We start from the raw sequence: 26,638 nt of genomic DNA, 5'->3' as shown, positions 1-26,638 counted from the left end.
CCATGAGGTTGCGGGTTCGATCCCCGGCCTCGATCAGTGGGTTCAGGATCCAGCATTGCCATGAGCTATGGTGTAGGTCAGAGATGCTGCTCAGATCCTGAGTTGCTGTGGCTGTGGCGCAGGCCAGCAGCTGTAGCTCTGATTGGATTCCTAGCCTGGGAACCTCCATATGCCGCGGGTGCAGCCCTTAAAAAAAAAAGAGAAAAAAAAATATGAGAAAAAGAATGTATATATACGTATGACTGGGTCACTATTCTGTACAACAGAAGTTGACACGACACTGTAAATCAACTACACTCTAATAAAGAAAAAAGTGAAAAAGCTACCTCTATCCTTTCGGAAAGAACCAAAATATTTCTGCGTGTAAAGGAGGGTGGGGAAGATTTATAAAAAACATCTTATCACCGTCTGTATTGGGTTCCTACATAATTAGAAAACCAAAGAATGTATTTATTTGATAAATATCAAGTGCCTCCTATGTGCCTGGCATTATTCTGGGAGTTGGGAACATAGCAGTGAACAAAACAGATTAAATTCTCTCTGCCTCCATGTGGCTTAGATTCTAGTGAAGGAGAAAAGTTGTAATCAAATAGAGAGTCGAAAAACAGACTTAGGCCAGTTAGTGATAAATATTGTGGAAAAAGCCAAGCAGGGAAGTGGAGGGGGTGTACCGCCAGGTGGGGTAGGATGATTAGTTGTGCAATTTTATTTTTTTTCCTGTATTTGAAAGGTTTTATTTTTGAAAATCTTCCTTTTCTTCCTTCCTTCCATTTTTTTTTTTTTTTTTTTTTTTTTTTTTTTTGGCTTTTGAGGGCTGCACCCACAGCATGTGGAGGTTCCCAGGCTAGGGGTCGAATCGGAGCTATAGCCACCGACCTACGCCAGAGCCACAGCAACGCCGGATCCTGAACCCACTGAGTGAGGCCAGGGATCGAACCCGCAACCTCGTGGTTCCTAGTTGGATTCGTTTCTGCTGCGACATGACGGGAACTCCTCGGTTTTATTTTTTTTAATTCAATTTTATTGAAGTATAGTTGTCTTAACAATGTTGTATTAGTTTTGAATGTATAGCAAAGTCAATCAGTCATACATATAAATATATCCATTTTTTCCCCCATGTAGGTTATTACAAACTATTGAGTAGATTTCCCTGCGTTATCCAGTGGGTTCTCATTAATCCTCCTCCTCTATTTTATACAGTAGTGCGCATATGTTGTTCCCACCCTCCCAATTGTTCCCTCCCCCAACGGATAGTAACCATAATATTGGTTTTGAAATCTCTGAGTTTGTTTTATTAAATAGGTTCTTCTGTGTTATTTTTATTAGATTCCACATATAAATGGTATCATATGATATTTGTCTTTCTCTTTCTGACTTACTTCACTCAGTATGATAACCTCTACGTCCATCCTTGCTGCTGCAAATGGCATTTCATTCTTTTTTATGGCTGAGTAATATTCCGTTGTGTATATGTATCACATCTTTATCCACTCATCTGTCAGTGGACATTTAGGTTGCTTCCATGTCTTGGCTATTGTATATGGTACTGCTGTGAACATTGGGGTGCATGTATCTTTTTGAGGTATAATTTTCTCCGGATAGATTCCCAGGAGTGGGATTGCTGAATCATGTAGCAGCTCTATATTTAGTTTTTTAAGGAACCTCCACACTGTCCTCCATAGTGGTTGTACAAATTTACATTCCTACCAACAGTGTAGGAGGGTTCCCTTTTCTCCACACCCTCTCCAGCCTTTATTGTTTCTCGACTTTTTGATCATGGCCGTTCTGACTGGTGTGAGGTGATACTTCATTGTGGTTTTGACTCATGAAATTTTAAATAAGGTCATCTAACAGCAAAGTAGTCAAAATTGCAGAACTAGGAGGACTGAGGGGAAGAGTAACAGAAGATGGAGTCAGAGATGTCACAGGGGTCCCTTTCATGTATGACCTTGAAAGTGTCTGTGAGGAGATTGGCTTTGACTCCAGATATGATCAGAAGTCATTGGAGGTTTTGAACAAGAGATCAGTAAGAGCTCATTTTGATTGTAATGAGACCCTTCTAGTCTCTAGGAAGAGACTGAGTGGGGGACGAGGGTAAAGTGAGGGAGAAACATTAGAAAAAGAGGAAAAACAACCCAGCACCAATGTTTAACCATGCTCTTTTGCTTCCAGGCTAAGTATGTGATTAGCGCCATTCCTCCTGTCCTGGGCATGAAGATTCATTTCAGTCCCCCTCTGCCAATGATGAGAAACCAGCTCATCACTCGTGTACCTCTGGGCTCTGTCATCAAGTGTATAGTTTATTACAAAGAGCCCTTCTGGAGGCATAAGGGTGAGTACTTTTCTTTTTAGAAGGGCCAAGACATTTAGTGCAAAGTCACCCATTTGCATGTAACTGTTTTTCTTAGAATGCCAGGCATACAACATTCAGCCAGGCTCTAAGTACAATTCCATGGTACATCAGCACAAACTCATGGAATTAACTTCCTTTAGAATATGATCAACTCTTGGAGTTCCTGCTGTGGTTCAACAGGATCAATGGCGTTTCCGCAGCACCAGGACACGGGTTCGATCCCTGACCTGGCACAGAGGGTTAAGGATCCGACATTGTCACAACTATGGCATAGGTCGAAACTGCAGCTCAGATCTGATCCCTGGCCCAGGAACTTCATATCCTGTGAGGTGACCAAAAAAGAAAAAGGAATATGATCAACTCTTTTTATCATTCAACATAGTTTGCTTAACCCTTTCACAAGATCTTATGAAAACAGGTTATTAATATTTTCTAATACAACTTAACATATGAGTTTATAGAGCCATTCACAAAGGTGGGGATTCTGAAAATTTCCAGGCAACGTCTCGGTCTTATCAAGACTCTATAAAGAGTTCCCATTGTGGTGCAGCAGAAACGAATCCGACTGTTATCCATGAGGATGCGGGTTTGATCCCTGGCCTCGCTCAGTGGGTGAAGGATCCCGTGTTGCCCTGAGCTGTGGTGTAGGTCGCAGACGTGGCTCAGATGCCGCATGGCTGTGGCTGTGATGTAGGCCAGCAGCTGCAGCTCCTATTCAACACCTAGCCAGGGACCCTCCATATCCTGTGGGTGCAGCCCTAAAAAGAAAAAAAGAAAAAAGAAATTTAAAAAGAGAGAGACTCTATGAAATTCCATTTGTTTGTTCATTCATATATATTCAGTAAGTGTACTGCTGTCCTGGGTAGGGCATTACCAGGATGCCCGCTAACGTGCTGGGTTCTGCAGCGATGGAAATGTCCCAGCGTGGCTCTGTCCAGTACGGCAGCCGCTAGCCACGTGTGTGGGCATTGAACACTTGAGATGTAGCTAGTGAGAATGAAGACCTGGATTGTTCAATTTTACTTTATTTTAATTGCTTTACATTCAAATATATATAAAAAAAAATCACACATGGCTCGCGGCTACCCAATTGGATAGCACAACACCAGAGTCTTAGCGCATTTACTTTCATCGCATCTATTTTCTTCCAAGTGGAGGACGTAGGAGAACAGTATGCTTGGGACTGAGGGCAAAGGAAAGCATGGACTGAAGCAAGGAGCTAGATTGCAGAAGGGAGAGGAAGGTTTCGTTTTATTCCTACCTTAGGGCAGTTCTTCCTGTATCTATTCTTTCCCAACACATTGCAGCCTCCGAATTCTCCACCTTTGCAGGAAATTCTATTTAGGGCTATTATTGGGTTGGCACATCCGTTGAGCAAGTAATCTACCTTTTGCAAAGAACGGTGCAGTGACCCGCCATGACGAGGTTGCTGGCGCTAAGCTCAGGTCACCTGATTGATGGATAGATTTACGTATTTATTTAGTTTTGTCTTTTTAGGGCCGCACCCACGGCACATGGAGGTTCCCAGGTTAGGGGTCAAATCAGAGCCACAGCTGCCGGCCTACACCACAGCCACAGCAACTTGGGATCCGAGCCACATCTGCCACCTACACCACAGCCCAATGCAACACCGGATCCTTAACCCATTGATCGAGGCCAGGGACCGAACCTGCATCCTCATGGATACTAGTCTGATTCATTTCTGCTGAGCCACGATGGGAACTCCCCCAAAGCATTTTCAATTTCTTTTGTGTTACCGTATTTATCTGTTTTTTTCAACAGACCCCTATAGAGCGCCTATTGTATGACAGGTGCTGAGCTCAGTGTTGGGAATTCAAAGGCATGTTTCCTTACCAGGAAGATCCAGACTTGGGAGGAAGACAGTCTTGTAAACTGAGCACTGCATTACAGTGTATTGAGTACACTGTGGCTGTTACCTAGGCTATTATAGAACTATAGGGGAGGGCTCCAAAACTCACATCCGGTGTGATTCCGGTTCCGTTGATAAGTGATTCAATAACAATATTGTAAAAGGATTCTGCAAGGGAATAAAAGCCGAGGAGGTTAACTCATAACAGGGTCTTTGCTTTGCATCAGATTTTCAATGCCATCCCCAAAGACACTGTGGTGGTTAGGAGTTCCTGTTGTGGCTCAGGGGAAATGAACCTGGCTAGTGTCCATGAGGATGCAGGTTCCATCCCTGGCCTTGCTCAGTGAGTGAAGGATCCGGCGTGTGGCCATGAGCTGTGGTGTAGGTTGCGGATGTGGCTCGAATCTGGCCAGCAGCTACAGCTCCAGTTCAACCCCTAGCCTGGGAACTTCCACATGCTGTGGGTACAGCTTAAAAAGACATACATACATACATACATACATACATACATACATACATACATACATACATAAATACATACGTAAATAATATTTGTATGCAAATATAATTTAAATAAATGTTATATATTTTCCCCAAAGCATTATTTTTTCAAAAACACAATACATGTTATACTGAAATTTGCTCTTTCCCATTAATGGTATGTCATAGACATTTCTCCACATCAGTGCATTTAAATCAACCTCACTTTAACAACGATGAAACCGCATTTCACTGGATGGCTCTATCAAAAGGTACCCAGTAGGTATGCTGATGATAGGCATTTCGATTGTTTCCAAGTTTTTGCTATTACTCACTCGGCTGCAGTAAACAGCTTCCTTTGAATGGCTCTGAAGATTTGAATAGGAGCGTTTCTTTTTGATAAATTTATAAAAGTAGAATTATGAAGTCAATGGACTTGGGTAGACCAGCTAATACTATTTTTAACCTTCTGCCAATCAGTAGGGGAAAATATCCCACATCTATGATTTGTAAGTTTTATCATTAATAAGGCTTCACGGCTATGTTAAGTCGTTTTGTAAATTATCTGTTTATCCTGTGCTCTTTAATTTTTTTCTGGATGTGTTTCAAATTTTTAAAAATTTGTGTTCGTTTTTAAAAATTTGTTTATGATGGTTTCATCATACTATGAAATATATGCACATGGGGCTTTTCTGGACCAATATTTCTTTCCCACTGATCTTTGTTGCTGGGCTCCAAATATTTTTTTATAGCCCTGTATATTAAAAAAATGAAACATCATGGAGTTCCTGTTGTGACTCAGTGGATTAAGGACCCAACGTTATCTCTGTGAGAATGCGGGTTCCATCCCTGGCTTCACTCAGTGGGATCCAGTGTTGCCGCAAGCTCAGATCCGGTGTTGCTATGGCTGCTGTGTAGGCCGGCAGCTGCAGCTCCAATTCAACCCATAGCTTGGGAATTTCCATATGCCGCAGGTGCAGTCGTAAAAAGAAAAAAAAAATGAAACATGGACTACCACTGAATATATCTATTCCTAAGTTATGCACATAGAGTGCTGAAAAAATGAAGTATTTTTATTATAACATATACAGAGATAGAAAAAAGATGAAATTGAAATAAGAATTTCTGATATCTTTCTCCACTATCTAGGTGTGCACACTCCACTTGGGAGAACACAGATTTATGTGATCTAATCTCGTGGCAGTACTGTACTTTTTTTTTTTTTTTTTTTTTTTTTTTTGCTTTTTAGGGCCGCACCCATGGCATATGGAGGTTCCCAGGATAGGGGTTGAATAAGAGCTGCAGCTGCTGGCCTACACCACAGGCACAGCCATGTGGGATCTGAGCCTCATCTGTGACCACAGCTCATGGCAATGCTGGATCCTTAACCCACTCGGCGAGGCCAGGGATCGAACCCGAAACCTCATGGTTCCTAGTCGGATTCGTTACCCACTGCGCCACGACGGGAACTCCTCTCTTCTTACAACAAGGTGAGTTCTTAGCTAGTTCTCCTGTATACTTGAGTTCTGGGAGAGACTTTAAACATTTCTCCTTCCCATATTTCAGTTTTTCTCAATGTTTTTCCTAGCCCCAGGACATTTGAGGGGCGTGCAGGTGCACCGCAATCCCATGGCTGGCCAGGACATTGATTCTCAGGGATGCAAGGTGGGGAGGGTTCGGGGGGAGAGAGAGAGAAGCACGTGCAGGTGGAAAGGCTTACAGGTGTGTCACTCACACACAGATGCGGGCAGTGCATACCCTCGAAGTTCTTGTTCCGTTCTTTCCCATTTTGAAACCCTTTCATTGGATTTTTCTATACAACATTTGTTACAAGGCCTTTCATCTTGTTCAAACAACCTCGATTTGCAAGTAAATGCTGGAGCAGGAGGAGTGGTGCTCTGTAGCAGCCTCCTTCTTATAACATTTCAAATTCTGCCCTGACATTTCCAACATTGCTCTATCCTATGCTTTGGTAGAAATGACATATATTTAGTTCAAGAGGGGAATGAGAAAAGCACTTTTGTCCAGAATGAGGTGAAATTGTTTCCCACGTTGTTCTGGAAGTCCTCTTTGAAATGAGGGTTTAAGGAGTTCCCGTCGTGGCGCAGCCGAAACAAATCCGACTAGGAAGCATGAGGTTGTGGGTTCGATTTCTGGCCTCACTCATTGGGTTAAGGATCTGGCGTTGCCGTGAGCTGTGGTGTAGGTCGCAGATGCGGTTCGGATCCTGTGTGGCTGTGGCTATGGTGTAGGCTGGCGGCTACAGCTCTGATTGGACCCCTAGCCTGGGAACCTCCATATGCCGTGGGTGCGGCCGTAAAAAGACAAAAAGACAAAGAAAAAGAAATGAGGATTTAAGACTCAGTGCATTTAAAAAAAATTTTTTTTATTTTTATTTTTTCTTTGGCCGCTCCTGTGGCATATGGACGTTCCCAGGTCAGGGATCAAATCCAGGCTGCAGCTATGACCTAAGCCACGGCTGTGGCAATGCCAGACCCTTAACCCACTGCTCAGGGCAAAGCATTGAACCCGCGCCTCCACAGTAACTCAAGCTGCTGCAGTCGGATCCTTAACCTACTGGGCCACAGTGGGAACTCTGTTCTCTGTACATTTTAGTTATCCACATACTCTCTGCTCTGTCTCCAGATTATCAGGAACTAGTTAGCATTGAATAAGTGGCTTTTCATAAAATGCGAAATATTCAGGACCTTCTGTTTTACAGTAATGGACTAGCACTTCTTTTTTTTTTTTTTTTTTTTTGCTTTTTAGGGCCGCACCCACAGCATATGGAGGTTCCCAGGCTAGGGGTCCAATCGGAGCTGCAGCTGCCAGCCTACACCACAGCCACAGCAACAGAGGATCTGCAACCTACACCACAGCTCATGGCAGTGCCGGATCTCCGACCCACTGAGCGAGGCCAAGGCTCAAACCCACATCCTCATGGATACTAGTTGGATTCATTTCCACTGCACCATGATAGGAGGACCCTGTGGTGATTTTTCTTTTAAGTTTAATTTTATTGGAATGTAGTTGATTTATACTGTTGTATTCGTTTCAGGTGTACAGCAAAGTGAATCAGACATATAAACATATCCATTCTTTTTTCCATATAGGTTATTACAAACTATTGAGTAGATTTCCCTGTGCTCTATGTAGGTTCTTGTTAATCATGTATTTTAGGAGTTCCCGTCATGGCGCAGAGGAAATGAATCCGACTAGAAACCGTGAGGTTTCAGGTTCGATCCCTGGCCTTGCTCAGTGGGTTGGGAAATCCAGCATCATCATGAGCAGTGGTGTAGGTCACAGACAGGGCTCAGATCTGGTGTTGCTATGGCTGTGGCGTAGGCCGGTGGCTACAGCTCTGATTAGAGTCCCAGCCTGGGAACCTCCATATGCAGAAGGTGCAGCCCTAAAAAGACAAAAAGACAAAAAAAATCGTCTATTTTATACAATAATGTGTATGTGGTATTCCCACCCTCCCAATTCCTCCCTCCCCCCAATGGTTTCACCTATGATAACCATGGATTGGTTCTGAAATCTGTGAATTTGTTTCTGTTTTTATTTTTGTCTTTTTGCCTTTTCTAGGGCCACTTCCCATGGCATATGGAGGTTCCCAGGCTAGGGGTCTAATCGGAGCTGTAGCCGCTGACCTACACCACAGCTCACGGCAACGCCGGATCCTTAACCTACTCAGCGAGGCCAGGGATCGAACCTGCAACCTCGTGGTTCCTAGTCAGATTCGTTAACCACGACGGGAACTCTAAGGACTAGCATTTCTTTAACACATCCTTGGCTTTATCTGATTTCTTGTGAAAGAGGAAATAGGGGACACACGTGTTAACGGCAAGAAAAACAAGATTTCGTTAAATGATGGTCTGGATTAATTCATAATATCACGTTGCTTCTATGCAGAGGGGGCTTGCCGTTTGAATTGTCCACAAAATATTGGCTACCAGCCTCCGTATTGATATCTGTTTGGTTTGCCTTCATAGATTTAGAATATATCTTATTTTCAGCCTTTGGGCTTCTCAAGCTGCAGAAGGTGTGCTTCATTGTAATTGTGACAGATAGCTTGCTAGGGTAATGAATATCTTTTTTCCATTTTGCTCTACCCCAAGATTACTGTGGAAGCATGATTATTGAAGGAGAGGAAGCTCCAATCGCCTACACGTTGGATGATTCCAAGCCTGATGGCAGCTGTGCCGCCATCATAGGGTAAGGTGACCCGTGGCTGTGCAAGGACCTTCTGTGTTGACAGTGTGTTCCCATATTATTCATACATGTGCCCCAAACAGTGTTCAATAAAGTTTTACCCAATGTCACTCTTCTCCCCATTCAGCAGTAGAAAACATCTTATTGCTTTTTTCAAAATGTCTTCGCATAAATAAATATTGAGAAAGGAATTAGAATATCAATTTTTTTTTTGGTCTTTTTGCCTTTTCTAGGGCCGCGCCGGCGGCATATGGAGGTTCCCAGGCTAGGGGTCCAATCGGAGCTGTAGCTGCCAAGCCTACACCACAGCCACAGCAACTCGGGATCCGAGCCGCGTCTGCAACCTACACCCCAGCGCAAGGCAATGCCGGATCCTTAACCCCCTGAGCAAGGCCAGGGATCGAACCCGCAACCTCATGGTTCCTAGTCGGATTCGTGAACCACTTCGCCACAATGGGAACTCCAGAATATCAATATTTTAAATTTTGTTCTCCTCGTTTACTGCTTCTATTTAGTGATGGTTGATATGTTTAGGGTTGATCTATTCTGGTAAGCTATCTTTTGTGAACGCATGATATGAAGATTTGACTTGGGGTGTTTCACTAAGACAGCTTCTTGTGGAAGCTGTGTGGGCATCAGTGGTGTTCATGCCGGTTGCTAAGATTTTCCAAGCGCCACTAGGGAGGAGCCAAGACCAGCAAAAATGGGGATGTAATGGGGGCCAGGACCTGGCCCGAAGGATGGTTGCCTGGAAGAGCCAAAATTGAGATGGGCCTCCGGGTCAGAACAAGGAGATCAAAGCCAGTCGTTAAGTTGAAAACAATCATAGGGCTAGACGTGGAGGAAAATTCTAGAAGGCTCAGCACTAGGGAGACACCATCTCGAAAACAGAACCAAAGAACGAGGGCTTGGAGACCCAAAAAGTATTCCTGTTGACCACCAGCCATGTCGGAGGAGAAGGGTCAGTCATGGTATGACCCTAGGCAGAAATGATGGCCCGTCATCTGGTTTCAGTCCCTTTGAAACCCCAGAACGAGAAGGTGCCTTTTAGTGTCAGGAATGTACCATGTAACTAGGAAAACATCCAACATAAAATAAGGTAACGTAGAGTTGGTTTCTTCTGGTTCACTTTGAACTTGTACACTAAGTGCATGGGGAGCTATGGAAATGAGGCCAGGATGGAAGCAGCCATTCATTTGTCCCCTTTTTCTTCTTTGTATGTTTTAGATTTATCCTTGCCCACAAAGCCAGAAAACTGGCCCGTCTTACCAAAGAAGAAAGGTAAGCAAACATGTGCCTCTTGTTCCTTCCGTCCCTTCTTTCCCATGACCCCGTCTCCCTTTCTTTCCACCTTCTTCTTTCTACCTGTCATTTAACTTTTTCTTTTTTTGGCCACGCCCACGGCATGTGACAATTCCCAGGGTCAGGGATCAAACCCATACCACAGCAGTGACAACACCAGATCCTTAACCACGAGGCCACCAGGGAACTCCCGAGACCAAAGTTCTTAAGAGCTACCATTTATTGAGCATTTGTTATGTACCAGTCATTGATCTGGGAACTTCCTGTGCTTTATATCAGTGCTTCTCAAACTTAATCACCTGGAAGGTTTGTGAAAACACAGTTGCTGCCAGTACCATTTCTGCAGGATAGCAGGTCTGGGATGGGGTCTGAGAATTTGCCCTTCTAACAAGTTCCTGGGTGATGCTGCTGCTGTGGCTGCTGGTCCTGGGACCACGCTGTTTTACCATCGCTCGTGAAAAAAATCAGGCGCGTTTGCTGATCAGACTAAAAAAGTCCGAGAGCTTAAGTACCCTCAAGACCTCATAAGATGTAAGAGGCAGAAGCAGAATTCGAAACTTTTCCCATTCCCCTCTGCCCATTTCCTCTTAGTGGGATGGAGAAAAAGAGGAGGGTGAGCAAAAGTCATGTGTCGTTCCTCCCAGACTCTCCAGGGCTTTAGATATTGACAAGAGGTACACGATGTGTTCTTGAATGAATGAACAAATCGTCCTGTGTCCCCCGTGATGCTGGTCAATGCATCACTTCCTTTTCTTTAATACACAGTGACCTCGTAGATTCAAGATTTCCGAACTGGAGCCAAGTGCCTTGTCTTGAAAAATGAAAACCAAATGTCAAGTGGGAGCAATAGCTCAGAATCTTTTTGAATGACGAGAATAATAGGTACCTCTTTCCTGTTTTCTTCCTTCTTCATTTTCATTTTTGTCTTTTTCCCCCTCCTCCTAGGCTGAAGAAACTTTGCGACCTCTATGCAAAAGTTCTGGGTTCAAAAGAAGCTTTGAACGTAAGACTTCCCAACCCTTGCCTAAGGGAGAGAGAGCTTTCTTTGTTGGGGTGGGATTAGCAGGGATAGGCTCCTGCAGGTAGGGCTCTGGAGCTCATGTTTCTCCCCTGAGCCTCTTGGAGGCATCTACACGACAGAGTTGGTCACCTTATGAGTTGACCCAGAAGATGATGGGCCCTGGCTCTGCTGGTGGCAGCTTAGCAACCCTGCAGCCTTAATGTGTGTGCCCCTTGTCCCTGAGTTCAGAGCTCTTCATGCAGTTCCCGTCGTGGTGCAGTGGTTAACAAATCCGACTAGGAACCATGAGGTTTCGAGTTCGATCCCTGGCCTCGCTCAGTGGGTGAAGGATCCGGCGTTGCTGTGAGCTGGGGTGTAGGCCGGTGGCTACAGCTCCGATTCGGCCCCCTAGCCTGGGAACCTCCATATGCCACGGGTGCGGCTCAAGAAAAGGCAAAAAGACAAAAAAAAAAAAAAAAAAAAAAAAAAAGAAAGAAAGAAAGAAAGAAAAAAAAAGAGCTCTTCCTGGAGCAGGGAAGACGCTGATTGGCTCGATGTGAGCCCTGTCAGCTGGTTTTCCTAGACACCTTTGCAGGCAGCCCAAAGAAGCACAGATCTTCAAGTTCCACAGGTAGTTCCCACCAGGGGGCTTAAAGGCAGGATGAGACGGGGTAGCGAGGCAGGGCGGCAGGGGCATTTGATGATAGTCCAAGGGCCCAAGAGGCCCGTAACCAGTAGCCATAACCACCTCCCTCATCGATATTTAAAGCCATGAGTCGACGTTCTCGTTACATCCACCAGAGCGCTGGGTTTTTAATGTTTTGACATGGATTGAATCACCTTTTGAAAGCCATTATCAAATCCAGTTATCCATGAAGCATTTGAAGACAGTAGAAAACAAGGTACAAATGAGCAGTTAAAGCATGAGAAAAATCTGATGAAAGGGCTAAGAATGTTTAACTTGTTAAGCCTCTTAAATCCAAATCTTGGCAGAGCATGTCATGACCTAGTTGAGCAGCTACATGGCTTCATCTAATCCCCGGAACATTTATCTTGCTCGGCTTTGCAGCGGCTTGCCTCCTCCCAGTCAAAATGTGGCTTTTGAATTTGTCATTTTGGGGAGGGGGGCACGCCGCACCCGAGGCGTGAGGAAGTGGCCAGGCCAGTGATTGAACCCAAGCTACAGCAGTGACTGGAGCCACTGCAGTGACAATGCTGAATCCTTAACCTGCTGAGCCACCAGAAACCTCCAGAAAAATATTTTTTTAAAAATCTACAGTTTGAGAAGTTCCCGTCTGGCGCAGTGGTTAACGAATCCGACTAGGGACCATGAGGTCGCGATCCCTGGCCTTGCTCCGTGGGTTAAGGATGCAGTGTTGCCGTGATCTGTGGTGTAGGTCGCAGATGTGGCTCGGATCCTGCGTGGCTGTGGCTGTGGTGTAGACCGGTGGCTACAGCTCTGATTCGACCCCCAGCCTGGGAACCTCCATATGCCGCGGGAGCGGCCCTAGAAAAGGCAAAAAGACAAAAAACAAAAACAAACAAAAAACAAATGGCTATCCCAAGTCCCATCGATGACCGCAGATTTTTGAAACAAAGCATCTTTTCCAAATCTATTTTTACACTACCATTTTTCCCTTGACTTGCCATGTGGATTTTCTCTTTTCAAAATAACGCTTAATGATAACACTTATGTTTAGTTATTTTAATAAAGAGCTTGAACTTTGCAGAATCTCAGCTAATGTTTTGCCTGTTCATGGCAAAAACATATTTTTCAGACCCAGAGTTGCTTACAAGTCCTGCCATCCGCCGACGCGCCTACTTTCCACAAAAACATTAATTTTTCTGTCTAGCTTCTCTTAACAAAGCTCACTTGCACCCAGAACATAAACCTGGTCATTCATTTTTCTCAACAGGCATGGTTTTCTACTTTTTTCCTCCTCCAGCCATCCCAAGTAGGAATAAACCCTTTTGTAAACTTGTCTTAAAACCGCAAGACACTAAAGACTTCTTTAAATTGGTAAGGCCAGTTTAAACATGAAGCTAGACAATTGCGTTTATGAACAATATCTGAGACGTGAATGAGCCAAGTCAGAAAACTTTGATTATTTTTAATTTTATTTTATTTGGCTTTTTTAGGGCCACACCCGAGGCATATGCAAGTTCCCAGGCTAGGGATTGAATCAGAGCTGTAGCTGCCATCCTATGCTACAGCCACAGCAATGCCAGATCCGAGCCATGTCTGCGACCTATTTCACAGCTCTCGGCAACACCGGTCCTTAACCCACTGATCGAGACCAGGGATCGAACCTGCATCCTCATGGATACTAGTTGGGTTCGTTACCACTGAGCCATGATGGGAACTCCCCAGAAAACTTTCTACGTTGGGACTTTTAAGACATTTATTATCAAAAACATTCCCCTGCCCAAAGTCTTATCTCTACAGACCTCTGGATAAGACGACTCGATTTCAAGGCAAATATTGATTCACCCCTGTGAAGCCTCCTGGACTGTGTTTGATTTGTTCTAGACTGGATAGCTTCCTCTGAGTCTCCTTTGAGTTTTTGTCATTCTGTCTTGCAGCCCGTGCACTATGAAGAGAAGAACTGGTGCGAGGAGCAGTACTCGGCGGGCTGCTACACGACCTACTTCCCCCCTGGGATCATGACTCAGTATGGAAGGTAGAGTAACAGTGTGCTCAGTTCTAATGGAAGTTCGCTGAACCTGAGCCCAGAACTCTAAGCAGGTTCCTGTAGTTCTTCTCCCTTGTTTCTTGTAAATGCTGGGGAAGAAATCCCCACGTCTCCAGTTTCCCTTGTATCTTGTGAATCTCACTCAGGCAGTCATTGCAATTCTGCATCGGGGTGGTGCTTGTTACTCTTAATTCCTCTGAAGGAGCAATTCCCATCCATAGCGCCAAAGAAGGTTGCAGCGTGAGAATAGGAATTGAGAGAGAGGGTTCGCTTAGCAGGTCAGAAGTGTCTTTGTGCTTGGCTTAGAGCTCAGTGCAATGTCCGCAAATGGCACAGTGTAAGTGCCAACAGGTATGGCATGATAAACATTATACACGATGAATGGCTGAATTGGATGGCATGTGACCAAGTCGGTTATTGCTTGAACTCCTGGACACTTCTCCTGGTTCTCTGAACCACACTCGGTCTTTTTTTTAATTTATTATAGTTGATTTACTATATTTTGTCAATTTCTGCTGTACAGCACAGTGAGCCAGGCACACATACATTCTTTTTCTCACCTTATCCTCCATCATGTTCCATCACAAGTGATTAGATAGAGTTCCCTGTGCTCGACAGCAGGATCTCATAGCTTATCCACTCCAAGGGCAATAGTTTGCATCCATTAACCCCAAGCTCCCAGTCCGCCCCACTCCCCCTTGCCCCCCTGCAGAACCTCACCTTTAGCAGGTGTATGAGAAAGTACAAGATGGCACGCAGTAGGCAGTAATCAGTATGTTAATGAGCGCATAAGTTATTTTCAACATTTTTATTGAGCTATAATTATCTCATACCCTACAATTCACCCATGCAGTGTGTATGATTCAGTGGCTTTTAGTATTTACAGTGTTGTGCATCCAAGTGTGACTCATTGGTGTTTAGTTTATTGTACTCGATGACAACAAGGTATGAATTAATACTATAGCAGTAATTATTATGATCATTATAGTAATACTAAACCAAGCAATCATTTAATGCCAAGAGCTTGATCTAAACAAAATAGGAGAAATATAATAAGCCAAAAAAAAAAAAAAAAGGCTGTTGAGAGTATGCAGCCAAAAAAAAAAAAAAAGGGGGTGGCAAATGTCAACAGCTAATCAATCTGTCCTTGAAAACTAGTCAAAGGAGGATTAAAACCTGCTTGTGAGAAAATATCTGATGGTTTTGGTCAGCATTTTCCTGACCCCGAACACATGAAAGAAGCCAGATAAACCCCAGCCTAGCAGCCATTGGTGGTGACACCGATCGCACGTCCTTGAGTCTTTCCCAAGGGCATGTTTCAGGCTTCATATGACTAGCTTCGATTTACAGGGAAGGAACCAAGGCAGAGCGTGATTTAGTGACACAACGCTCAACCTGGGCAAGGACAACTGGCCCGCAGTCCTTCCTGTGACCCTTCAGGTCCATGACCTTTGGGATATACTGCAAGGAGTCTTACCTTCATGGCCCAGGAAGTACACGGCACATGTTCTGCTTCCGGGTGGAAGACAGAGGGCAGTGTTGACAGTACAACTTTAGTAAAAAGAACAAAACACACATTTCTTAAGGATTTTTTACTTTGAGAAATGTGTGTTTATTTCGTAGGCTGCAAAACTGTCACGATGAAGTAGTAAAACCCACAAGGAACTATTTTATTCCTCCAGGCCGCAAGCAATGTACACGGGAATATCCCATAGTGTCTGTTTATTCTCATGACCGAGAAGGAGCAGGAACTTTTCTTCCCTAGCTGTTGGGATTTTTTTTTTCCCTCCAAAGGAAGATTATTTCCACGTGACAAGTGGAGGGACAATATCTTTGCCTCTTTGAAATTAATTCTTGTAGTTTACATTTTTACATTTCAACTGTCAACATGATTAGTCTGCTAAGCCTTTATTCTCTCTTCTAATATTTAATTCTAGGATTTGGCCAGGCCCCCCAGGGGTTTCCAGTTTGGGTTCCCTCTGTTTGAAAACAATGCACAAGTAGTGTGGAAGAAGCACTGTTTAATGAATATGGAGGAAATAAATAATTTACCTTTTTTTTTTTTTTTTGGCTGCACCTGCAGCATGCAGAAGTTCCCAGGCCAGGGATGGAACCTGCACCTTATCAGTGACCTGAGCCACATCAGTGACAGTGTCAGGTCCTTAACGGCTAGGCCACCAGGGAACTCCTAAATTTACCTTCTTTTTCCAAAAACCCTTCCTTAATACCTTAGGCTCTCTAGCCCATGCTGGCTGTGGATAATTCCAGATTATGCCATGTATTATTATCAGCATTCTAGTATTCTTTAATTTATTCTATTTTCTTCCCCTTTTTCTCCTTTCTTAAAAATTTTTCTTTTCTTTTCTTTTTTTCTCTTTATGGACACACCTGCGGCATATGCAAGTTCCCCTGGGCTAGGGGTAGAATCAGAGCTGCTGCTGCTGGCCTCCGCCACAGCCATAGCAATGCCAGATCCAAGCTGCATCTGCGACCTGCACCACAGCTTGCAACAATGCTGGATCCTTAACTCGCTGAGCGTGACCAGGGATTGAACCTGCACCCTCAAGGAGACTATGTCGGGTTCTTAACCCGCTGAGCCACGACGGGAACTCCCCCTTTTATTTCTCGATGGCACCAATAAGAGTAAGTGAAGGAAAAGCCGCCAATTCAAGCCAGCTCGTTTGGTTTTCTGATAAAAGGCCCAGTGGGGTACAGTGTTGGCTAAGATAGAGCCTGGGTGTTAGCTGTGGACACCACATCTATTGTCTGATATAATGGAAACCTGAAATAGGATTAGTAATGACATGTTGATGGTACTTCCCTTACGGTATTTTTGTCATGGTAACAACAGACTGCCCCCGTAGAAGCCAAATGCTGTGGCACTTTTGTCCTTTTGTGTAGCTAAGTGCTCAGTGAATGGTAGTTTTGGAGTCATGGGTATATGCAGAGGTTTGTTACATGTTACTGAGAGAAAAGGTTTTAAAAATCATTGGGTAATCTGCAGATACTGTAAATACCCACACCATTTTAATAAAGCATGTACCGTAAACCAAAAAAAAAAAAAAATCATTAGGTAATGGGAGTTCCCATCATGCCTCAGTGGTAGCAAACCGGACTAGCATTCATGAGGACACAGGTTCAATCCCTGGCCTCGCTCGGGGAGTTAAGGATCTGGCGTTGCCGTGAGCTGCAGTGTAGGTTGCAGATGTGGCTTGTATCCCGTGTTGCTGTGGCTGTGGCTGCTGTAGGCTGGTGGCTACAGCTCCGATTGGACCCCTAGCCTGGGAACTCCATGTGCCACGGGTGCGGCCATAAGAAGCAAAAAGAAAAAAAGAAGAAGAAAATCACTGGATCATGCCCCTTAAGAGATGGGGAAGCCAGAGCTCAAGTGAGAGGAAGTGATCTGCCAAGTTCATTGCTGCAATGCCTGGGTGGGAAATTGGGTGCACATGTCTCCTTGCTCAAAGCTCCTGAACTCTAAAAGGAGCTATCTATGCCTGGGCACATATGGTCCTTGACGTGATGTACGCAAAGCAGGTACTTATTTTATCCCCACCGATGTGAGTCTCTTTACCCATAAGCACTTGGTGCAGGAGTGAACTTGGTCTTTTATTCCATTCTGCCTGTGACAAAGATTATGCAAGGAGCGGTTAACGAACCTGACTAGGAACCATGAGGATGTGGGTTCGATCCCTGGCCTGGATCAGTGGGTTAAGGATCCGGCATTGCCATGAGCTATGGGATAGGTCACAGATGCGGCTCAGATTCTGCGTGGCTGTGGCTGTGGCTGTGGTGTCGGCCGGCAGCCATAGGACCGATTGGACCCCTAGCCTGGGAACCTCCATATGTCGCAGGTGTGGCCCTAAAAGGCCAAAAAAAAAAAAAAAAAAAGAGAGAAGAAGATTATGCATGAACTGGAGGAACTGATGGACATTGTTCCAGAATTGCAGGTGTACTTCCAGACGTTTAGGGTCTGAGGACCCGCCCAGCCTTGGCCTTCACCGCAAGGCTCTCCTCTGGCTCTGAGAACTGACCGTTTCTCCCGCTTCGCTTGCATTTCCAGGGTTCTACGCCAGCCAGTCGGCAGGATTTATTTCGCCGGCACGGAGACTGCCACGCACTGGAGTGGCTACATGGAGGGGGCCGTGGAGGCCGGAGAGAGAGCGGCCCGAGAGGTAGGACCTGGGGTCATGGGCTGTGGGGGAGAAGGTAACGCTTGGGCCTGACCAGCAGGTCTGCGATGTCTCCGATCCTGGAGGCCGATTCCCCGTTAACCTCCAGGCGAAGGACCATGAAACCCTGTTTTAACAGTGGCCTCAGATGAAGTGAGGACCATAATCCAAAAGTAACAGTGAACAGAGAGTTCTGCTCTAGTCCGTGATAATCTAGATGGGGAACGAATCTGAAAAAGAATGGATCTATGTACGTATAGAACTGAATCACCTTGTTGTATGGCAGAAATTATCACAGCATTCTAAACCAACTCTACATCAATAAAACTTAAAAAAAAAAATTAGGAGTTCCTGTCATGGTGCAGTGGAATCAAATCCGGCTAGGAACCATGAGGTTGTGGGTTCGATCCCTGTCCTCACTCAGTGGGTTAAGGATTCAGCATTGCCGTGAGCTGTGGTGTAGGTCGCAGATGTGGCTCAGATCCAGCGTTGCTGTGGCTGTGGTGTAGGCTGGCGGCTGCAGCTCCAATTGGACCCCTAGCCTGGGAACCTCCAAATGCCACGGGAGTGGCCCTAGAAAAGGCAAAAAGACAAAAAAAAAAAAAAAAAAAAAAAGCAGATGAGGAGCAAGATGGTGTCATTTTTGTTAACTCACCAAGCTGCTCTTGCTTTGCAGATCCTGCATGCCATGGGAAAGATCCCAGAAGATGAAATCTGGCAGTCTGAACCAGAGTCCGTGGTGGGTTATGTTTTCTTTTCGTGAATTTAAATCTCTTTCCTCTGAAAACAACTATTTGCAAATTGCACGTGCTTGTCGATAGTCACATACCTTTCCCCAAGTGGTTCAACCCATGAAGGTTTAAAGAGATGCCACGGGTTAGGGCAGAGGTGAGAGCTTTAGAAGAACTTTGATCAATTTGTAGCTGCCACATCCATGGCAGATTATTAGGGGAAAAATTCTTTTTTTGGTCAGACGAGGCATTACTCAGAGAGTTCTAGACATTTGAAGGACTCAGTACATGCCTGCTCAGTAATCTCTAAGCCAGTGATGGGTGGGGGGAAATGAAAGGAAGATATGCCAGCATCCCCTGTCTGGCGGGCAGAGGAGCGGAATGAAACAGAACAGATTTAGATGTAAAATGCATTTGCAGTCTACCTATCATTTTGTAATAAAACCTCGGGAAATTTCCCTCAGAGGAAGGAAGGGACACGTGGAGGACAGAATGAAATGCATGATAGAGGACGAGGGTCCTGAAGGTCCAAGTTGTTCGTCTGGGTCAAGTGCGAAGTCAAAAAGCACAGCCCTGCCGCTGCGAAGTCATTCTCTTCGCGCTTCTGTCAGAGATGGGGCTGCACACTGAGTGGCCCAGAGATTCATTCACTCAGCAAACACTTGCTGTGCACCTGCTCAGCATTATTCGCTGGGATAATGGTACAGCGGTGCTTTCACAGAGCTCAGCATGTGCTGATGACCAAAAAGCACAAGTGTGATGATGATGACAGACTGAGAGTGTAAAAAGAAGGCGTCATGTGTTCCCGCTGTGGACAGTGGGTTAAGAATCTGACTGCAGGAGTTCCCGTTGTGGCTCAGTAGGTTAAGAACCTAACACAGTGTCCGTGAGGATGCAGGTTGGATCCCGAGCCTCGCTCAGTAGGTTAAGGATCCGGCGTTGCCTTGAGCTACAGCGTAGGTCGCAGACATGGCTCAGATCTGGCGTTGCTGTGGCTGTGATGGAGGCTGGCAGTGTCTTGGGTCACTACAGAAGTGCCAATTTTGATCTCCAGCCTGACACTCAGTGGGTTAAAGGATCTGGCATTGGGGCAGCTTTGATGTAGTCGCAGCTGCAGCTTGGATGCTGTCCCTGGCCCAGGAGCTTTCACAAAAAAAAAAAAAAAAAAAAAAAAGAGGGGTTCCTCTTAGCTTGGGGATCCCGGAAAGGCTCACGCAGGAAGTGAGGTATAAACTGAGACTCGAAGTTAGCGGTCAGAATTAGTTAGGTAAGGGTCCCAGTGGGGAATGGGGCTGAATGTCCTGAGCAAAGGGAATAGGATGGTTCATGGCCTAGAGGTTGGCAGGAGCGGGTCATGTTCCAAGACCTGGAGGAAATACAGACTTTGTGGAGCAAAGGGCACAAACCCTGTACTGACACCAAGTGTTCTCTGAACCCAGGATGTGCCTGCGAAGCCCATTACCACGACCTTCTTGGAGAGACACTTGCCCTCGGTGCCCGGCCTGCTGAGGCTGATTGGATTGACCGCCATCTTTTCAGCCACTGCTCTCGGCTACCTGGCCCACAAAAGGGGGCTACTCGTGCGGGTCTGAAGGGAGGGCCTCTGTAACCACACCCTCTCACCCTCCTCTCATTCTGTGTGGTGTGTGGGTTTGGGGAAGGAGTTGTAATAATGTTGCATGAAGACCCAAAGAATGTAGACTAAGGTGGGAGCGTGAGATGAGGCCGACTTCCGGTCGCAGGAAACCCCGTCTCTCATTCTCCATTTTGATTCCCGCGGAGTATCTCTTCCGTCGCTTAGCGCTGTCTCTCTCGTTCCCAGGTTTACTGGCCCGCGAATCTTTATAGTCGTTAAACAGGCTTGTTAAAGGTCCTTGCTCTCCTACAATATTCCTTGCTCATGCACAAAAATCTCCTTTTTTCCCACCCCTGTGGCTTTATGCTTACCCTTCCGCTTGGCTGTCGTGTCCACATCTTCCAAGTTCTGTGCATTGGTCCTTAGACTTCTGTGTTGTTACAGTTGCAAGACCTTAGAGACCACCTCGTCCTTTTTTCTATTTTAGAGTTGAGCCAACTGAAGCTGAGGGAGATGGAATGTAATTGCCCAGTGTCCACAATAAGCCGCTGGTACTTGGGGCCCTAGGTCATGGGTCCCTTGCTTTTCCCACCCCCCAGGATGAATTTCCCAATCACTTTCCTCCACTCCCTGCTGTGGTTGTTGGTGGTGTCCCCTTGCGTGGTTTGCTCTGTGCTAAATTGTTTTGGTTTATTCAGATGCGACTCTTTCCCTTTCTATCTCGTGTACTGTGTCTTCAGCTCATTTTAATTTGGGGGGTAGGAGGTTGGGTAAGAATCTTGTCTTTTCTTCCATTCGTGTTCTCCATTGTATCTGGATACAAAGGTTGGTATACATTTGGGTAATTAAAAATAAAGTTGATTCACCGGATGTCTGTTGTCTTTTCTTTTGGGGTAATAACTTGAAGGTTTGGACAGATCAAATCAAGAGCCAGTATTAGGTATATAATTGTGCCTTAAAAGCATTTGGTCAAAATGTCCTTAAAGCTCAAATGGTGTGTGCCTTTTGATTGTGTGATTCATCGTGGGTGTGAGCCCTTGCTAAATGGTTTATAATGATATGATAAGGACGCTAAAAGACGGAGCTCCTTGCTTCCCCCCTCCCCAAAGGCTGTCAAAATAATTGACATAGTAATAAGCAAGAGGCTTTAACCATTAAGATAATTATAATATTTTAGTCGACCTTTCATATTCCTTATCAGCGTAAAGCTTTTTACTAGGTACACTCAATTTTAAAACTATAGTTCCACAGTCCATTAAATCCCATTTGAACTCCTTTTTAAATCAGATCATCATTTCAAAGCACTCGTACCTCTCAACTCCCAAGGACAGTTTTTATCAGGATGTATTTTATATCCGTAAATGACCATTCTCACACGCTCCTTTAGAAAATGAAGGTTATTCTTCTTAGCTCAAGTGAAATTTAAGAAATCTCCCAAGATTAATCAGTAATAGTGTAGTTTCCCAATTTTACCGTGACATTTACATTCATGCATTTATAAGAACTTTAGAAACTAAATGAGGACCTTAAAGAACCAAGACTCCTGTAACCATTTTGGTTTGGGGATCTGTCTAGAAATATAATGCATGCTCCCCTCCAAGACATCCCCCCCAATCCCTGGAGTCATGATACTACTAATGCCAACACATCCATTAAGACAGGGTCAAAGAGATGAATGGATAAAAGGATGTGATACACACACACAATGAAATATCAGTCAGCCATGAAAAAGAATGAAATAATGCCATTTGCAGCAACATGGATGTAACTAGAGATTCTCATACTGAGTCAGACAGAGAAGGAAAAATATCATATGAGAAAACTTATATGTGGGATCTAAAATATGGCACAAATAAACCTATCCACACTCGCAGACATAGAAAACAAACTTACGGTTACCAGAGGGGAGGGGGGAGAGAGATAAATGGGGAGATTTAAACCAGCAGATTCCTCGGGAGTTCCCATTGTGGTGCAGTGGAAATGAATCTGACTAGTATCCATGAAGGCGCAGGTTCCATCCCTGGTCTCGCTCAGTGGGTTAAGGATCCGGTGTTGCCATGAGCTGTGGTGTAGGCCGCAGACACGGCTCAGATCCCCCTTTGCTGTGACTGTGGTGTAGGCTTGCAGCTGCAGCTCCGATTCAACCCCTAGCCTGGGAGTTTCCATACGCCACAGGCACCGTCCTAAAAAAAAGAAGAAATAGAGAATGGAGAGTGTATCTGTGGCCTCTTTTGCAGAGAGCTCATTTTCATTTCTCCTCATACTCATTTTGAAAACATCAACTGCCTGCTTGACCATATCTTCGTTGAGGCAGCACTAATAACTGGTTGAATCTGGTTTTCTTCTTGGGTAGGCAGTGAGTTTCAAACAGTGGTTTTCCACAGAGGGTACAGACCAGAATTACTGGGGAGCTTTGGAAAGACCCACATGTCTAAGCTTTACATGGAGAGTTGAATTTAGCTTGGGAAGAAAGCTAGTGTCTTAACCGACCTTCTCTGTGAAGGTCTTAGCCAAGGGCTAAGAATCCCTAGTTCAAAAGTACAACAGGGTTTGTTTTCATTTGTTGGGTTTTTTTGTTTGTTTTGTTTTTTTTGTCTTTTTAGGGCCTTGTCCGTGGCATATGGAGGTTCCCAGGCCAGGGGTCGAATCAGAGCTGTAGCCACCAGCCTACACCATGGCCACAGCAATGCCAGATCGGAGCCGTGTCTGCGACCTGCACCACAGCTCACGGCAACACAGGCTCCTCAGCCCACTGAGGGAGGCCAGGGATCGAACCCGCAACCTCATGGTTCCTAGTTGGATTCGTTTCCACTGCGCCACGACAGGAACTCCTACAACAGGGTTTGGACATGCAGAGTAGAGCCTTTCTCAGAGGCCTGCTGTTCTGCCTCCATTCTCTTTTAACTATCCAGCTATATGGGTGTGAAAAGAAGATGCTTATAAAATACTTGGAATAGGAGTTCCTGGTGGCCTAGTGGTTAAGAATCTGGCATTGTCACTGCTATGGCTTGGTCACTACTGTAACTCGGGTTTGATCCATGGCCTGGAACTTCTGCATGCCACGAGTGAGGCCAATAATAATGATAATAACAACAATAATAATAGTACAATAATTGGAATGAAGGGAAACAGTGTTCTCTTAAAGTTAATCATTAATTCAACAAATTAAAGAGTGAGCCATGTTTCTTGGATCATTAAGAACTGCTTGACTAAAGAAAGGCTGTGTCGTGGAGTTCCCATTGTGGCTCAGTGGTAACGAATCCAACTGGGATCCATGAGGATGCAGGTTCGATCCCTGGCCTCACACAGTGGGTTAAGGATCCAATGTTGCTGTGAGCTGTGGTGTAGGTTGAAGATGCAACTCAGATCCCGAATTGTTCTGGCTGTGTCATAGGCCAGCAGCTGTAGCTCTGATTCAACCCCTAGCCTGGGAACTTCCATATGCCGAAAGTGTGGCCCTTAAAATTATAAATAAATAAATAGAAGTTAAGCGCAATATGGCTTTTTTTGGGGGGGGGGGTCCAAGGGAGAGATTCTCAATCTTGGGGGAAAATATCTATGTGACACCTTTTAGTTATTGAAAAAAAAAAAAAAGCACATCCCAGAGTTCCTGCTGTGGCTCAGTGGGTTAATGATCTGGCTGGTGCCCATGGAGCTATTGGTTCTGTCCCCAGCCCAGCACAGTGAGTTAAGTATCTGCTGCAGCTGTGGTGTAGGTCACAGAAAAAGTTAAAAAAAAAATCCCAATTTGAGGTCTTTAAGGTTGCACGACTGAGTTGATTCTATCTATTGATGAGAGTTCATGCAAGAAAGATGTCTATGAAACACTGGGTGCTTTGCTTGCCATGCCTATGGTCTCCTTTTAAATAGAGTCAGATAGAGTTCCCTGGTGGCTTGGCAGGTTGAGGACCCGGCATTGTCACTGGTGTGGCTTGGGTTACTGCTGTGGCTCGAATTTGATCCCTAGCCCGGGAAATCCCATGTGCCTTGAGTGCGCCCCCAAAAAGAAAGAAAACTGTAACCAGAGGTGAAGCCTTGCAGATCGGTCACCTGCTCTTGTAATCCTACTATCTTGGCCACAACTTACTGGACTAGGGTTTAGTTCTGAGTCAAAGACAGAACTCTGTGAGTGGCCAGTGGCCCATGAGTTGGCCCGGCCCAGGGCCTTTCTGTGTAGTGGTCAAAATCAAATGGAGCAGTTCCCGTCGTGGCTCAGCAGTTAACGAACCCGATTAGGATCCATGGCTTTGCTCAGTGGGTTAAGGATCTGGGGTTGCCGTGAGCTGTGGGGTAGGTCACAGACGTGGCTCAGATCCCGAGTTGCTATGGCTGTGGTGTAGCCCGGCAGCTGTAGCTCCGATTCGACCCCTAGCGTGGGAATGTCCAGTGGAGTGGCTGCTGCGTCGCTTGATGTATTGAGGGATCACCATGGCCATGACCAACGTTCTGGGACATCGTAAGGCTCGACTGAACCCCTGTGGTCTGATCTCCCCTACTTCTTCCCTTCCCCGAGGTTTTCTATGGAAACTGATTGTACTAACTGAGAGGTCTTTCATCTGCCAACACTCACCTCCCTCCTATCTGCTTCCATTCAAACATCAACTCTGCTTGTCCCCAGTGACCTAGTCCTCTGTCACTGTACACCCTACAGGGATCTTGTCTCCTGGACCATCAGATAGGATCCCTTAACTTCCATTTTAGCCTAGCCTCCAAACTGAGAAGGACAAGTTCTCATTTCCACAGGAAATGAAATCTTTTTCTTTTTCCCTGTCGTTTTAGAGCCACACCCAGAGCATATGGAGGTTCCCAGGCTAGGGGTCTCATCGGAGCTGTGGCCACTGGCCTACACCACAGCCACATCAATGCAGGATCCGAGCCACGTCTGCAACCTACATCATAGCTCAGGGCGACGCCGGATCCTTAACCCATTGAGCGAGGCCAGGGACCGAACCTGCAACCTCATGGTTCCTAGTTGGATTCATTTCTGCTGCGCCACAACGGGAACTCCGAGGAAATGAAGTCTTGTAAGCAAATAGAATAGTCTAGAATGCTCTGTACTCCAGGCTAACGTGTAGATAACTTGGTGTAGTGTGGTGGTGGGTTTGTTGTTTGTTTTCCCATCAGTTGGTCTTTTCAGCGCTGAGGGAGCCTCATCTGAGTTGAAAAATCTTCCCGAAGAGGGATGGTAATGACATTTCAGCCTGGGGACACTAGAAGCCAAACTCCCGTATTGGCAAGAGCTGATCTAATTAGACGCTGCACTTACCCTGCAGCTGCCACTTTCTGATGTGATTGTCCTTGTCATTTCTGCTGAGCTCACGCGGTGAGTCGCGGCCAAGTCATATCCCAGCTCCAGCAAAGAGACATGTCAGCCTCTGGCCTCCATCCAGGATCCCTTCAGCCTCTTCTTTCACCTTTCTTTACCTCTCTCATCCTCAAGCATTTCTTCCCCAACCATTTTGGTTCCGTTTCTTCTCCTCGAAAGTCCATTTCCATGCAAAGCCGAATGCTGGCTGGTCCTGAGCGTGTGCCCTTGAACTTGACATGGCTGTCTTACCCCTAGGCCAGTTCACTGTAGTAGAGTTTCTTTCCCTGAACCTGCGGTCAAAATTTTTTTTTTTTCAATACCAAGAGTTCCCCTCATGGCTCAGTGGTAATGAACCTGACTAGCATCCATGAGGATGCAGGTTCAATCCCTGGCCTTGCTCAGTGGGTTCAGGATCCGGCGTTGCCGGGAGCTGTGGTGTAGGTCGCAGACGCGGCTCAGATCTGGCGTTGCTGTGGCTCTGGCGTAGGCTGGCAGCTACAGCTCCGATTCGACCCCTAGCCTGGAAATCCCACAGTGACCTACATGAAGCGGGTGATACATGATGCTCTTTGAAAGAAGACCATTCCAGGCAGGAGAAACAGACAGTGCGAAGCTCCAGGGGCAAGGGGATGGTTGGAGCCTTCAAGGAATAGCAAAGGGAAGCTCGCTGGTGGCTTAGAAGTTAAAGATTCAGCGTTGTCACTGCAGTGGCTCAGGTTCAATCTCTGGCCCTGGGAACATCTGCTGCGTGCTGTGGGCACAAGCAAAAAATAGATACATTTTAAAAATCTGGGGGAAAAAAGAATAGCAAAGGGGTCGGTATGGCAGGAGCAACGGTAGCAGAAATCTAGTGGTATATCCACACCCTGGGAGGGAGGGAAGGAAGCAGGAGGCTAGTTCAGAGGCCAGGGCAGTTGTCCAAGCCAGAGGCAATTCTGGTT

General features: G+C 45.6%; 1 protein-coding gene across 2 annotated transcripts in view; it reads left to right on the top strand.

Annotated features, from left to right (window-relative positions):
- Nucleotides 1-21,259, top strand: part of MAOB (monoamine oxidase B) — a 119,954-nt gene extending 98,695 nt beyond the window's left edge. Inside the window, exons 9-16 of one of the 2 annotated variants that reach the window (XM_085006370.1) lie at nt 2,173-2,332; nt 8,822-8,918; nt 10,143-10,196; nt 11,163-11,220; nt 13,801-13,898; nt 17,974-18,085; nt 18,759-18,821; nt 20,253-21,259. In XM_085006370.1, the coding sequence (XP_084862496.1) occupies nt 2,173-2,332; nt 8,822-8,918; nt 10,143-10,196; nt 11,163-11,220; nt 13,801-13,898; nt 17,974-18,085; nt 18,759-18,821; nt 20,253-20,405 (795 nt within the window). In that variant the 3' untranslated portion in view covers nt 20,406-21,259. 2 annotated transcript variants of the gene reach the window in all.
- Nucleotides 21,260-26,638: the final 5,379 nt, after the last annotated feature.

Source organism: Sus scrofa, chromosome X (genome assembly GCF_054392235.1).
Source record: "Sus scrofa isolate SSC_HxYL_T2T_F1_AM1 chromosome X, Sscrofa_HxYL_maternal_Yorkshire_Landrace_v2.0, whole genome shotgun sequence".
Classification (NCBI taxonomy): domain Eukaryota; kingdom Metazoa; phylum Chordata; class Mammalia; order Artiodactyla; family Suidae; genus Sus; species Sus scrofa.
The sequence above is the reverse complement of the archived record's forward strand: the minus strand, read 5'-3'. Positions and strand labels throughout refer to the sequence as shown.